Source organism: Myotis davidii, unplaced genomic scaffold, assembly GCF_000327345.1.
Source record: "Myotis davidii unplaced genomic scaffold, ASM32734v1 scaffold587, whole genome shotgun sequence".
Taxonomy (NCBI): domain Eukaryota; kingdom Metazoa; phylum Chordata; class Mammalia; order Chiroptera; family Vespertilionidae; genus Myotis; species Myotis davidii.
In genome coordinates, this window is record NW_006298166.1 from 75291 (window position 1) to 91260 (window position 15970).

Sequence of the window (15970 nt, forward strand, 5' to 3'; positions counted from 1 at the left end):
AGAGTGATCTTGGATGTATTCAGAATCTTTAAAAACTAACACCCAAAATAAACAATCCAAAACTCTTGAAGTCTGAAGATTTTTTCCCTTTCCTTTTTATGAAAACTTCTGTCTCTATGGAACACAATTTGAATAGAAATTTCTGAGTGTCTTTTTAAAAATAGCTTAGATTATTTGAAGTTACTATTCTTAATATAGTATGTTGAGCTATAACTTGAACTAAAATTCTTTGGAATAAATTTCAATTCTATCTAATTGAGGGTAAATGAAAAATAGACTCAACTCCAATTAGAGAAGATGATATAAGAAGTAACCTTTATGTTTCATTTGCCAGTCTCAAGAAATAACCTCAAAATTAAAATGTAGGATTCAAATAATAAATATAAGCATGCCTTATCATTTCTAGTGTGAGGTTGTAACTAGAGTGCCATCTTCAGTGCAATGTACAGAGGAGGTGTTTGGGGTTTTTTGTTTTGTATTGTTTTGTTTTTTTTTGCTTTGTACAAAATTAAACATTAAAGACTTCTTTTTGGAATGCTGACACATTGAAAAGACTAAAAATTAAAGGGAACTTTATGTCTCTTCTAAAATGATGCATAATATATAACCGGTATTTTGGGTTATTGATTTGTTATTCTAGTATCTAGTAGATATAATCTATTAGTAATTACTAGGTTGAATATTTAAACGTTTGAGACAAAATATATATTTGATAGTTTTGACTTGCTTGATAAATTATTTTAGTGTATACACCAGAGAAACCTAGGAGCTTAGAGTTAGAAGTGTCTTCCAAGATCTCGTCCAAGCTTGCATTCAAATAAATTCTCTTGAATAATATCTATCCTTCTTGTTAGAATCATTCTCACTTTGGACACTTCCATGGATAAAGAACTTTGTATGTTGTATCTAGCTCATTCCATTATAGGTTGCTAAACAATCTTATGGAAAATGTTCTTATGCTACATTTGACTGTCTCCCTGAAGTCTCACCAACAGATCCCCATTCTCCCCTCTGGAACTTTCAAATAGAGCAGTATAATGGAAATAGCATCATCCTGTGAGTCAGTAGAATCAGGTGGTAGACCAGAATGGCTATAGTATGTTATTTGACCTTGAACAAGTCACCTTCCCTCTCTAGCCCTAGTTGCTCTTTCAAAAGAAATGGGATTGGGACCAAATGGTCTGATTTGAAAATTCAATGAGTTGTGTATGCTCCCATCTTTCTATGATGGTGCTTAAACATTGAAGGTGACTTTTCGCCAAGAGGCTTTTGGTTTAACACTGCTCTGATAACCTTTGAGATGGAATAAAGACCATTTAGTTCAGCCTTACTTGGCTACAGTAAGAACATTATCTTAGAAACTGGTCTTCTCCAATGTGATTATATTCAAATGAGCAGCTGAAATCAGATAGGCATGTGGGCTTAAATACTAGTAACCTAGTTAATGTTCACATTCTACAGCACAGTCTAGGCAACCAAGATGACTGTGCAGATAATGGAAATGCCTTTGAACTCGAGTCCTACTTCCTTCACAATGCACATATTAAAACCTACAAAAAGTCAAGAAGTTCAAAGGAAGGTGATCTACCATGATGTAATTTTAATAAAATGCCTCATTTTTTTCTTTAAGGACACTAATTTTCTTAATTCCGATGTTATTTTTAAAATATTTTTGTTGATTTCAGAGAGGAAGGGAGAGGAAGAGAGAGACAGAAACATCAATGATGAGAGAGAATTGTTGATCAACTGCCTCCTGCACACCCCATACTGGGATCAAGCCTGCAACCTGGGCATGTGCCCTGACCGGAGGTTGAACCATGACCTCCTGATTCATAGGATGATGCTCAACCACTGAGCAACACCAGCCGGGCCTGATAGTTTTATCCAGTGTCCAATTCACATTTCTATGTAACAGCTTAGGTATATATAGAAAAAAAAGTTTTTTGAATTTCCAGGGTAAGAATTTGATACAGCAGCTGTATCAAATCTGAGCAAAGAAATATTTTCTTAGAGTGTGAGGAAAAAATAATAGCCATGTGGCAAACCTACCCGCATGTCAGCAATAATATACTTATTTAATTATTGCAGGGATACCAGAGTGAAAACTGATTTCTTTGAGTCCAGCTCAGAAGCTAAAGTATTATACTTCACTTCCAATGTAAGAATCTAAAATACGAGGTTGACTTTTTTACTGATAACTCACTCTGTCTTCTTATAATTCTTTCTGTGTCAGCAGGACTTCCTTTTAAATCAATCACTTAATGTATTAACTTTTCTTTATTTCTAGAAGTTACCGAAGGAAATGAGCAGAGAGAAGTGCCCTGATTCTTTCTATAAATAACTGACTTTCCAAGGTGGAGATTGCCTTCTACATTGAAGGAGAACTATGAGTAAAACAACAAATAGTTGTGAGCTAGAAGATAATCAGTAAATCCCCAGTAGGGGGTGTGTAGGAAGCAGCCAATCAATGACTCTCATCACTGATGTTTTTATCTCCCTCTCCCTTTCTCTCTGGAATCAACAAAAATATATTTTTTAAAACCCTATATAATAAAAGGCTAACATGCAAATCGAAAAAAAAAACAAAACAAAACAAAACAAATAGAGCAATGTAGAATACATATGCAATTGAAATGTTCTTTGGTTGTGATAGTTTTGCAATGGTGAATATATGCTTGGACATAGAATCCTAGATTTTTTGTGTGTACTGCCACTAAGGTTCAAACAACTGTGAAAACATCTTCTTAAGCTAGCCCATGCCATAGATGACAAAGGCTGTTTATATCACCAGAAAAGAAGAATTTCCAGCAGAGAGAACTTGACAAATGTGATACATCCTGCTATGAAATAAGGGGACCCATGGCAGAGACATAGCTTCCCAGGGGTTCTTTGCAGGAAATAGCTCCCGAAATATGCACTTGGTAATTTGTATTGAAATACAATTTCTGAAAAAACCAAAAGGCCTAGCTGCTTGTTACCATATGGGACACTCAAAATGCTTGTATTTATTTATTTTGCTCCCTATCAAAATTCATTATATGCACTCAGTTGGTATTGCTCAGTGGTTGAGTGTCAACCTATGAACCAGGAGGTCATGGTTTGATTTGTAGTCAGGGTGCTAGTCCAGGTTGCAGGCTCGATTCCCAGTAAGGGGGTGTGAAGGAGGCAGCTGATCAATGATTCTTCACCTTTTGTTCTCATTAAACACAATACTACTTATTATTTTTTTACAGCTAGAACTATATCAGGAGGCCCTGACAATCTGTCAATCCATGATGTTAATCATCCCAGGAAAAAGTTCTATGGGGGCTGGAAAGGTAACTAGCTATTTTAAGTGACCACTGAATTATTTGAAAACATATGAATTACTGGTGTTGTGTTGATAGAGCATACATTTCATATATTTAAAATAAAACAGAGAGAATAAGGAAAAATAAGTCTATGATTTTTTTCCTCTTTTAATAGTCCTTAGCCTTTATCCTCCCCAATCTTGCTTAGGTACAGAGCTGTTTAGTCAGTAATCTTCAATATACTTTCTCCTCTTTTTTAGCCTCCATGTTCTAATAATTTTTAATCTAATTCCCACCCTGGGGTTCTTTATTTTGGATTAAGATATCCCTCCATGATTCTCTGAATAATATTTATGAAGGATGGTAGCAGGATTGATTTACATCGTGGTCCACTACCTGGGAATTGTGTACTGCAATACACACTAAATAAGCTTATAGAATGAGGATAATAATGATGATAAAGTTAACAAATAACGAAAATCAAAGCCAAATCTCAAGGTAATAGACCTTATTGAAATCCAAGTAAGTCCTGGTAGATGGACTGGATCTCCTTTTTACTATACATAATACAATGATCAGGTTTCAATTTAAAGTGAAACAAAAAGAAGAAAAAATATCATTTTGGGCCCCAAATACCTACTTTGATTTGAAAAATCTAGGTAGTTGAGGCAGAAATGTTGTATTTGTTTACATCAATTGAATAATTCCTTTTGTGCATAATTCACTGTTTCTGTGTATTCGTGTGTGTGTGTGTGTGTGTGTGTGTGTGTGTTTATAGATATACCTAGCCTATCCTGTAAACTAATAAACAATTGCACCAGCTAAAAATGAGATTATTTACATTTCTTTGGATGTTGAGCTTCACTAATTTCATGCTAATGAACACACTGAATGGCTACAAATATGACCTATAAGAAAAAACTTTTATTAGTGAAAACAGCATTAAAATTACTGATTATCAACTCAGAATTTTACCACAATGGTCCAATTTACATGAAACAATGATTGAAATATACATTGCAATTCTTATTAGGGAGAACAGAGCTTATTCTGATTTCCAAAGGCTTCCATGAGCAGTTTCCACTGTACAGCATGGCTTCCTTAGGCTGTTAACTAGCAAGATAAGAAATTATCTAGTCTCTGTGAGTTGCCAACTAAGAGAAATACATTGTTCAGGAGTTTTAGAAGACTATTTCCTTCCTATAACTAGTTTAAAAGTGATATTTTATTTTTTTTCATTACATATTCATGTAATTTCTCTGAAGGCCTTGTTCATGAGTTTTTTTAAGTTTAACAAGTATTTCTCACTTTTGATGTATTATTAAAATCCTCAAAATTTCTATTTAGCCAGTGTGTCTAGAAAAGCAAACTAAGGTGGAGGGCTGAGTAATTCTTTCCTGGTTCTGGATTCTGTAGCCAGTGGATCTGGTAATTATGATTTAATAAAAAATTGAAATTGTTTTATTCTCAAAAGCAATTATTTGGTTCAAAGTATTGAAGTAGTTGTCTCAGAGCCCCACTTCATTTTCCCTCTGTGGACATAAGAACAGCAGTCTAAAAATAACATTTTAAAATTAAAAAGTCATAGTGTTTCATATCAGGCGACTCAGTTTGCTTTCCTTGATTTCCCCTTCTAAAATGCAATCTTATCAAACAGTGGAAACTAAGACAAAATGAAATTTGAAAATAGATTGAGGGCAGTTTTATACAAAATAAGCTATTAAAATTCATTTAACCTCCCATTTGCTTTTAATTTAACAGAGGACAGATCTCCAGCAAATCTGTAATTGAAGGTTAACAATTATCAGATGAACTTGATATATGTAGCCAGTAATTCCCGGTAAATGAAGCCACAAACAGGATATTTTAGTCCAGTCCATCTGACCATAGTTACTAATTGAATGAGCACTGGAAATGAAGCCAAACATTCATTTGATGCCACTTGTCTACATAACTGAGTGGCTGGACCCAAAGCCCCAATGCTCAGTACTCAGAAAGAACTAAAATAAGTCATACAAGCATGTGATGTATATCCTGTGATACATAAAAGTTTTAGTCCAAAAGTATTTGTATAAGCTGCCTATACTGTTTACATTTTCAGCATAGCTAGGTACAGACATAAAGCCACAACAATATTAAATTATATCACCTCTCTCTGTTTTCCTCTCTCTTTATATCTCTTTCTATAAGGAAATGTGCCTATAACCCACTTTATTGGTCAATACAGTCTGTTTATAATCTTTGCTACCCTCAAAGGAACCATAATGCAGTTGGCTCCTGTTTCTCAATCATAATGACCCTGGTAAAATAATGGACTAATGATTTTGGTCATGTTTGAAAAACACAAATCACAATCCACCTGTTAAATAGGTAGGTAACCAGTAATCAGTCAAGCTGGCCATGAATTATAGGGATCATAAAGTTTTTCTAAAAGTATTTCACTCAATAATTAAGACAATATTATATTTGCTTGTCTGCAGTTATGTCAGATTCCAACTGATTAATCAGAATGAGCAAGAATCAAAGCATGTTGATCTTGGCACTGTCCTACTCTTTTCCAAAGAGGCTGCCAGTGGAAGGGAACACAGATTGTAAAGATGTTTGAAAAGAAAGCATCTCTTAACATAGATTTAACAATTAAGTTGAATACAAACAGTATTCTAAAGCTCTATGTCTTACCCTCAAATCTAGATGAAAAGATCAGTTTGGTTACTGCTTTATTTCTTCTGAAAAATAATGGAAAGATAAATATATTTAACAAACTGTGGCTTCAGAAATACCATTGTAGCAAACAATTTTATTAATACTTTCATAAAAATGGCATTTAGTAAATTTTCTCTAATACCTTGATGTTATTAAAAGCAAACAAAAGTCATTAAAACAGTTCCTTTCTGTTTGATTACTAATAATCAAATCAGGGTAAAAACAATACAATGTGTTTTCTTTACTTTATTTCAAAATAGTGATTATAAATACATTTTAATATATTTTCTCCCCCAGCTCTTTGGATGTGACAACAATAACAACAACAACAACAAAAAACCTCACTGTGCTCATTTCATACAGTGTCAATGTACAAATCATGCAAAAGATATTATAGATTAATATTACTGCCATACATTTCTAGATGTGTTCTCTGATTTCAGCAATACCTGTTGACATTACTCATGAGGCCATGCCCTGTATAATTTATGCATTCTTATGGCTTAAAGAAATGAAATGTTTTTAAAAGCAACAAAAGAATGTTGGTCTTAAATGATTTTCTAATTAATATATTTATTGAGTTTATTATGCAGAATGGAAAACTAAATATAGAATATAAATTGCCTTATAGACTTCAATCACTATATTTTAATAGCTGCTTTCTCATAAAATTACACAAAGATTTACTTTTAAAGAATTGAATCATCTTTATTGATTTCATAAAAAAATAATTTAAAACTTGTTTTATATTACATGAACATAATATATTGTCTCAACCCCTTCACTGATTTATATGCTCTAATTTACTTTGCAACTATTCTAATAGAGTCCAAGCACATGATACAGTGCCAAGAATCCCACGATGTGTCAGACCACATTAGAAATGAACACTTCTTAGATTTTCTATATTTGAATCAAAACCAAAAATGCTGTATTGACATATATATCACTCCTGCAGGGGTTAAACTAACATCAAGGTTATAGTTGAAGTCAAGAAAATGTAGATACAGAATTTTAACTGCTCTTGTACTCAACTAAAAACTTATGCCTAACAACATTATCATAAAATATACAAGTAGAACTAATGAGAGACAGGTGCAAAATAGTATACACTGTGTAATGTAGGCACAATGACTTTAGTTAAGGAGAATATATCAACCTTAACCAAGGATTTGTTACTGTCATTCACTTACAATTAGATCCTCCAAATAACCACATACATTTAAATTACTTTTTAAAAAGTTGAACATTTACACCTTTCAGCAGAAGAGTTTGAGATAGCCAATATGCTACAGGAAGCTTTGAGATAGTGGCAGGTACTCCTGCCATTGACAATTGCAGAAACCTTGAATCATCTTCAAAGCATCACCACACTGAATAAAATGCATCATTCCAATGACCTATGATCCCCAGATCATGGATGGAGCTTTTTGATTCCTCCCATAAGTGTCTACTTAAGATTTTTCAATCCATCCACATTTTATTGACAGGATAAACCTTTTCATCTTTATCCTGTCAGTATGCATTAGGAGCCCTTTAACCCATGGATGCATGCAAGCATGGTAATGGTATATTTAAAGTCCTTATGAAATTATAGATGAAAACAAGCTGTTGGGCACACATCTTCATGTCCTTTCTTTCAAGGTCAGAAAGTATTTGTATTTTTTTAAATATTCATATAAAGTTTTCACAGACATTGTCATGAAAATTAAAACCACACATTAAAGTTTTAAGAGCACCAGCACATACATATGGAGACTATTTTTTTTGCTATTTAAAAAAAATCTCCAATTATCGATATGTATGCATACACACACACACACACACACGCGCGCGCGCGCGCGCGCGCGCGCGCGTCCAAGAATGCCAAGTTGTCTGTTTGTTTGTTTATCTTGGAACAAACATAGAAAGCCCTCAAATTAGTAATCAATAAATGGACTGCTGTTACAACTTTAATCATAATATCATTTTAGAAGCTGTACTAAAACATTTGCCACTTGAAATTCATGAAGAATATATATGTTGTTTACCTTCTTGGTCATCTTACTTATGAATACAGTAGTTATAAGAGATGGAGCACAAAAAAATATACATACACAGGCAGACCAAGAAGGCAATGTGTTTCAGGATGTCACTGCTAATCGGGAGCTCCTAAAAATCTTCAAATATCTCCCATTATCAAGTATTTCCTTCCTTTGACCAAGTTTGACTCAGCAGTTAACAGCACAAGCAAACACAGTGGCATATCACTTGTAGTTGCAGAGTGTAAACTCATCTGAGATCAATGAAAGCATTTTACAGTGTGGCTTTGGTAGCCAAGAATACCATGATGTTTACTGTTCTATTTGATTATCTGATAGTAGTCAGAATGATGAAAGAACAGGAATACTGATGCATATGAGATATAACTATTAACCTTACTCATTACTTTTTTAAATATTTGCCATTAAAACTATTTGAATTAAGCTCATATAATCCTGAAAAGCAAGACAACTGATGGCGAATAACAACTGCCCAGACAAGATACTATAAAAAACTAAGGGATCTATTTTAAAATGCACAATCGGTAACAAATCTGAAGAGATAATATGCTAAATTCTCAAGAATAGCACAGAACTGTTTTTTTTAAATATTTTTGTTGCTTTTTGTTTTTTTTCTTTTGTTTTGTTTTTAAATTATACCTGATCACAATGTCCAGAATATTTCTGTACACATAAGCTTCAGTTTCAGTTTGGTATATTGTCTCTGTCTAAATTTATACTTATTGATAAATTCCCTGTGATCAGGAAAACAAGACAGGCATATTAAATACATATTAAGGAGTACATACTTTTCTATTTAGTATACAAAGTACTTCATAAATATGAATTATGTTACAAAAATAGCTTTGGGTGCGCTCACACGGTAAGCACTTTGCTTATTTTGGACAACCTTTAAGGATTGTGGGTATTTCACATAACTGAGAACAAACTCTAATGTTAGTTTAAGTTGAGCCATGTTTAATTCTGATAAACATCACATATTTCTTAAGATCACCACAAACGCTATGTAACTCACATTGGTTTTTTTTCTCTCTTAGGTTTTATGTATAGACAGGTAATGCTTAAAGTGTTCAAATTTATTTTATACTTATGCAATGCATGGTATATTTTAAACAAATATTTGCACAATTTAACATTATAAATCCAGTGGTTTCAAGATGCAGGCCATAAAGGTTATCGATTTACAAATACTATCGAATGTTCTCTCTTTGCATGCTTTTTGTTTTACTTTTCAGATAATCTTTACAGAGAGTTGTTACAATGCCACAAATCAGAAGGAGTATTCCAGTTCCGCCAACTTAATCTACGTGCAAGATGAAGGACCCAGTTGAAGTGTGAACACTGGTACCAGTTTTCTTGACTTTGCTTTACAAAGCACAAAGAGAGGAAGGTTTTGCATTGGGGTACAAAACAGATTTGCCTCTTGAGGTTAAATTCAGTGTATTATGTATATAAAGCATCCCTTTGGCAATAGAGTTTGCAGTATCCCCACAGGACTCCACAGTATAGGTTTTATGGCGTAAAATCTATTGGAGATTCTCTTCTACTGGACACATCTTTGCAGCTACAGTTAATGAGACACCCTTGGAAACACCTGCCTCTATGCCTATTGATAATATAGTATTTGGAAGTTAGAAATCAACAAAAGGCACTTTCATCATTAAATAAATGTCCTCTGCATGAAATAAAATTGTGTGACCTAGATCTTGTTCAAAGCTGTCTGCTCCTCAAGGACTTGTAGGTAGTCGGGGGAACTCTGGAGTTTTGCCTTCAGTTCGAAATACTCGCTGCTCTTCCTTTGCTCCACCACAATTTTACTGTGGTTGCCGCCTATCAATGACTTCTTGTTTTTCTTGTCTTGTTTTTCTGGATAACGGATCTCAAAGCCACTGACACCTATGCTGTTGTACTCCTTTTTGCTTTCGAGAAAATTCTGAATAAACACATTGGAATCCCTGCTCGGGAATAATTCATCCAGCTCATCAATTGTGCTCAATCTCTTCCTGCTATCCACATGTAACAAATCTTTCTCCTTGTCGGCAACATTTCTCATGATGACTTTCTGTCCTGGGGGATCTGAAAACATGAAGCCAGTTTCTGACTCTTTCAAGCCACAGGTGTGGCTCTTGCTCATCTGTTCTATGGTTTGTGGAATGAAAGCTTCTGTGCTCAGTCCATCTTTTTTATTGGTTTTGTGGTCATGCTTCCTCAGCTGCAGCTGCATGGAACCACACTCTGCATTCCCCAGGCCCTCGTGTTTCACCGTGGGTTTCTTGTTTCGTCGCAGCACAAAAACAAGAAGGCAAAAAGCAACGAACACAGTTAAAATGAGGACCACTAAGATACTTAAGATTAAAATCGACAGAGGCACTGGACCTCCAGGAGGACTCCGAATGGGTCCCAGCGGGGTGGTAAAGGTAATGGCAGGTGCAGGGCTCGTGAATGGTGCAGATGGCTTGTTTAAGAGTTTGGGACATAAGATTTCATTTTTGAGGGACTTCAGTTCAATGTTGGCAAACTGAACAGGTGTTTCACATTTTAGTTCTTTCACAACAATCCCATCATTCAACTTCTCCAGCCACAGCTTTAATGCCACCAAGTCACAAGTGCAGTCCCATGGGTTGCCCTCCAAGTCAATCTGTGTCAGAGACTGCAGCTGATCGAGAACCCCGCTGACAGGTAGGTACATGAATTTGTTGTTCCTCAGGTTCAGTCTCGCAAGGGGTGCTCCAGAAAAAATGTAAACGGGCAAGCTCTTTAAGAGATTGTTGTTTAAGTATAGTAGCTGCAAATTTGGCAGCGAGTCAAAGGTGCCCGCTAAGATTTCTTTAATCAAATTGTATTCCAAGTACAGATACTGCAGGTTATGAAGGCCTGAAAATATTTCAGGATAGAGTCTTTCAATCTGGTTGCCGTTGAGATACAGCCTGCGTAAATTAGTGAGATTATGGAATACATCTCCCTTTATCACTGTAATCTGATTACTGCCTAAATGGAGCAAATCCAGGCCCTCAAACTCAGCAAAGTCCGAGATGTCCACATCTTTGATGCTGTTGCCATTGACATGCAACTTCTTGGCATTTAAAGGTTTCGGTATCAGTTCAGACATGGACTGGATATTTTTCTCTTGGCAGTTGACACTCAGTCCAAAATCCGAAGGATGTGTTTTGCAAAAGCAAGGCGCTGGACAAGGTGTAAGAGGAGGCACCCTTGTTTGGTAAGACACAATCTGACTAAGATTGCGGTTGGAGAGGGCTTTGCCTGCCACGATTCCGGAGATCTTGGAAGGATTTGTAGTTTTCGGTGGTTTGGTCACTAATCTGTGGAAGGATGTTTGAGTAGTGTGGCCATTGGGTGTGGTATAGCCGGTTTCCAGCTGAGATGGAGGCAGGATCCGTACATCAAAATCACTGCCTGTGCCCATGGGGCATAATTCTTGCTTGTTGGTTTCTTTTAAAAGCCTTCCATATAAGTCACTGGGAGTTTCACAGATAGCTTCTCCTATGTAAATGTTATATGGCATATTCTCCAGCCAAGCTTTTAAAGGCAACAAATCACAGCTACAGTTCCAAGGGTTATCTTCCAGTTGCAATTCGACAACGCGGCCTATGTGTTCCAGAACTCCGATATAGGGGAGCTTCTGGATTCTGTTTCCTCGTATGTCCAGATGGGTCAAAGATGCGAATCGAAAAATATTATCAGGAAGGAATGAAATCAGATTGTCATTAAGAATGAGAACTTTCAGTTTGTGAAGCTTATTGAAGGCTCCTCGTTCAATATACTTGATTAAATTGTAGTCAGCCTGGAGATACTCCAAGTTCTCTATGCCAAGGAAAGTGTCAGCTCGGAGAATCTTTAATTCATTGTTGTTCAAGTGCAACTGCTTTAATGCACTGAGCCCAAGAAAGGCTCCTCCCTCAATGTTCTGCAGTTTATTATTTCCCAGCTGCAGGGATACTGCGTGTGAAAAATTCAAGAATGTATTTGGATAGAGGATATTTAAAAAATTGTTTTGGAAATTGAGGTGATAAAAATTTGACCAAGGCGGTTTCAGCTGGTTTGGTCGGTAGACTGAAACCTTCTCACAGTTGACATAGAGCACATTCTCCACTGACACACAGGAGCACACATTGCAAATTTCCACTGATATGTCAGAATCTGCATTTGTCGAAGAAATCAGGGCTGACAAAATCAGAAAGAGCCAAAGAAACATCTTCTTGCAATCAACATGCAATTTTATGCTTCTGAATAAAGAGAAATAACCTAAAAAATAAGAAGAAAACATTTTTTCAACGATTATTACTAGAAAAATTACTTGCATTTATAAATACAGTTACTGAAAATGTGGCGTGTGATAGCAAACACGTGACTATAGTTATTAGTTTTGAATTTTTAAGGTACCAAAAGCTCTGAGTATTCTCACTTAGTCGAACACTAACCACCAAAAATGCCATACATTTTATTTCCATACCTGTAGTTTATACAACATTTACATGTGCAGAAGACATGACAAACAACAGCAAAAGACTGTTGATCATACTTAAACCTTAAAAATCTGAAATATTTTCTCTACTTGGACCACCAAACTGTGCCCTTGAACAAACACAGACCTTAAGCTTTCTATTTGCAACTCTAATGACTGATCCAACCCAGTCATGTCAGCCATGTAGTTAGCATCACAAAGGCATTTCAGCTTGTAAATGTCTACTCTCTAGGCTTCAGCTGGATAAGAGGCTGAGCAGAGAAAATATTAGATCCCTGAGTTCAACAGAGGATGCCAATGGGATAATTGGGTTGCTGTAAAGGGGAAAGTCAAAAGGCCAGGGAGGAAGGAGCCCTGGGAAGAGATCTGCCTGAACTTCAGCCCATTGGGAAGCACATTGCCATAAATCAGTTCATTCCTGTACACTGCTGCCTTAAAAAACGCACAGATGACCCTGTGAGGTTTTAGAAAAGAACTGAGTAGGGAAGGCCAAGTTTTAGATTCTATTCCGATAAATAAACAGTATCTAGTTTCCTACCAGTGATCTTCCAAACAGGGAAAAAATACCTTTACTCTTTGAGTCCCTGAAAACAGGAGAGAAACATACTAGCTCCTGCACTGTCTAGCTGATGTCCAGACAGCTTTCCCTCCCCCCAAGAACTGGTTGTCCTGCCTACTTGGCCCTCTTCCATTCCTTCATGTGCCATTTTGAACCCAGGTCTGACAGGCACTTGGCTCAAATGCTTATCTCTTTCACTTTGATCACAGATTGCCACTGCTGAGGAAGATGTAACACACTACGATTGTTGAGTGGCTATAGCTACAGCCCCAAATACATTTATTACAGCAAATGTTTGTCCTAAAATCATCATTTCCCAAACACCACCTTCCAAATATTAGTACCCCATGCCTCTGTCTATAAACAAATCAAAAATCAATTTAGTGGAGTTTAATGCCTAGCAAATTAACCTGTTTTAGCCAATTCCTTAAACACCACATGCATACACAAAAATATGCAAATGCTTCATGGAAAAGATTAAAAGGGACAACAAGAATTCTTGTTTTATTGATGCCATTTTAGCCACGTAAGTCTTTTCCATCTTGAATGGAAAGCTGGCTGCAATTTCAATATGGTTATCACCAAATATTAATTAAATTACCCAGGAACACACAATGAAGGAATGATACAAAGCCAGAAGTGTCACACAGAAATGCCTTTGTGTCTTTTGCCCACGAGGAATTAGCTAGTGGTAAAATGAACATGTCTCAAGGTAGACAACCCAATAGACACGACTCAGAAAGATTTGCATTTTAAGTAGTTTGGTTCAGCATACAGGCAGCACTGCCTAGATGCTCATTGGCTGACGTATGGAAATGCATTCCCCCATTCACCATGACAGCTTGATTGATAGTGCAGAAAGAAGTCATAATTCTTATGTATGACATCATTCAAACCAACTTGCATTGTAAAAGCAAATTTTCACTTGATCTTTTTGCTTTGCTATAGATGTGGTTTTCAACAGCCAACCAGGTTCGGTTGAGTCATTTCTTGTTATAAGCCCCCTAACCCCCCCTAAAAAAAAACCCCAAAAGTAACCAAATTAAAAACAAAACAACAACAACAAAAAGAATAACCTGAATTCAGTACACAAATAATAACAAGCAGCATCAACTGATCTGAAATTGCATTAGGAGCTACCCTCCTGCTCCTAATTTCTACTTTAAGTAAGGGGGGGGGGTGGGGTTGAAAGGTACAAGGACTAGCTAGGAACTTCCCAAATGCAGGTCTGTGAAACGGAGGAAGCCAAAGCAGCTGGAGAAGCCAGCAAGGGACCACGGAGAAGTGGAAAGAGGAGAAGGGAGGGAGCCAGAGGGGAAGGGGGAATTGCATGTAAAGGAAAGAAACGTCACATTCACATGGTACCACTAAAACATGCCCACTTAAAAAAAATAGGGAGGGGGAGTGAAGAGGGGAGGCAACGGAAAAAGAAAACACAAAGTATGAGTTGGGTACCAAAGTCATCTCTGGGGCTGCCAAGAGCTGCCCAGTTCTCCCCCCTCCGCCCCCCACCTTAGGCTTCCAAGGCTGGCCAGGACTGCATAAAACTAGCCTTACCACAAATCCAGTATCTACCACAGTGCTGCGCCTGGCGCTCCGCGCGCTCCTGTGGAGGGAGCTGGCCTGTGGGGAACAAACGACCCAGGAGGGTGGGCCGAGGTGGCACCCCTGGAGCTGGCACGGGAAACCTCCGTCTGCCGCCTAAGGCAGAGGGGGTGCTCCGCTGGGGAACGCGGTCACTGCAGCCCACTGTTCGCTACCTCACCTCGAGCCGGCAGCGATGCGCCTGGAGGGGCCATTGGCGATAGCGCTTACCGCAATGTTTTGCCGCATCCCGTTGCCCGGAGCCGGCACCAGCCCCCTCCCGGGTCCCGCCCGAGCTGCGGCCTCTAGGGTCAGGCAGCGGAGGCGAGTACCGCTGGGGATGTCGAGGGGGCTTCAGCCCATCTGCGCACACATTTCTTCTAGCGCTCTCCTCCCATAGGGGGCAACTGCTGGAGTTTCCATTGGCCTCTCTAGACCCGGGCGTGCGTGCAGTGGTTGGAGAAGAGATGACTAGCTCGGGCCACGAGGGCAATAGCCACTGGGGTGTCACTGGCCCATTTGTCACAGGCAGAGTGACCCTGTCCTTCCTTGGCCAAGAGCGGCGGTCCAGGATCCCCCATGCCTGTTATCACGCGCCCCCCCCCCCCCCCCCCGCGCCAGGCCCAGCCACAAAATGCTGCTCTCACCAAGCCAGAAATCAGCTCAACATTTGGGCATCTTGTAAAGTCGCGCTGCCAGCACTTGCCCAGCTTTGCAGGGCTTTTAGAGTTACCCACCGGCTTCTCTCGTATCCCCTTTCTTGCAGGGTGCCAGCTGTCTTCCACCAGCTCCCGGGCCACTGCCCGGAGCCCCAGGTTCACGTTCGCCTAGAATACCTGCGACGGGGCACAGAAGACAAAGCCCAGCTCACCGTCCCTAGACTAGGATACTTTCCCCGCCGCCCCAGGCTCCCTGGGGACAGCGAAGCTAAGGACATCGGATTCCTTCGGCCCTCAGGGACTTGTGACCACTCCGTGGACAGGCAAGAGGGAGCGGCGGCGGAGTAGCCACTACGGCCGCTTTGGCCACTCAGCCGGCCCCAAACCAACACGACCCAAACTAAAAATAATAAGCTACCGGCCCCCCTCCGCGCAAGAGCGCGCGCGTGCGCGCGCGCACACACACACTCACACACACACTCACAGGCACTAGCGAGCAAAGCGGGGAAGAGGCAGCGCGTGTTGGTGCAGTTATCTCAGCCCCCGCTGGAAATTCACCCACCTCCGGAGCCTGGTGGCTCTTGTAGGGCCTGGGGAGCCGCGATCCGCGCTACAGTTTCAGCGATGGTCACTACGTGATCCCAGCTCCG

General features: G+C 38.6%; 1 protein-coding gene across 2 annotated transcripts in view; it reads right to left on the reverse strand.

Annotated features, from left to right (window-relative positions):
* Nucleotides 1-9080: 9080 nt before the first annotated feature.
* Nucleotides 9081-15970, reverse strand: part of SLITRK4 (SLIT and NTRK like family member 4) — a 7849-nt gene continuing 959 nt past the window's right edge. Inside the window, exons 1-2 of one of the 2 annotated variants that reach the window (XM_006773835.1) lie at nucleotides 15883-15963; nucleotides 9081-12298 (exon numbers count right to left, since the gene is read on the reverse strand). In XM_006773835.1, coding sequence (XP_006773898.1) covers nucleotides 9735-12248 — 2514 coding nt within the window. In that variant the 5' untranslated portion in view covers nucleotides 12249-12298; nucleotides 15883-15963 and the 3' untranslated portion in view covers nucleotides 9081-9734. Of the gene's footprint in view, nucleotides 12299-15882; nucleotides 15964-15970 lie in introns of those variants that run through there. The other variant, XM_006773834.1, reaches the window with a different exon arrangement.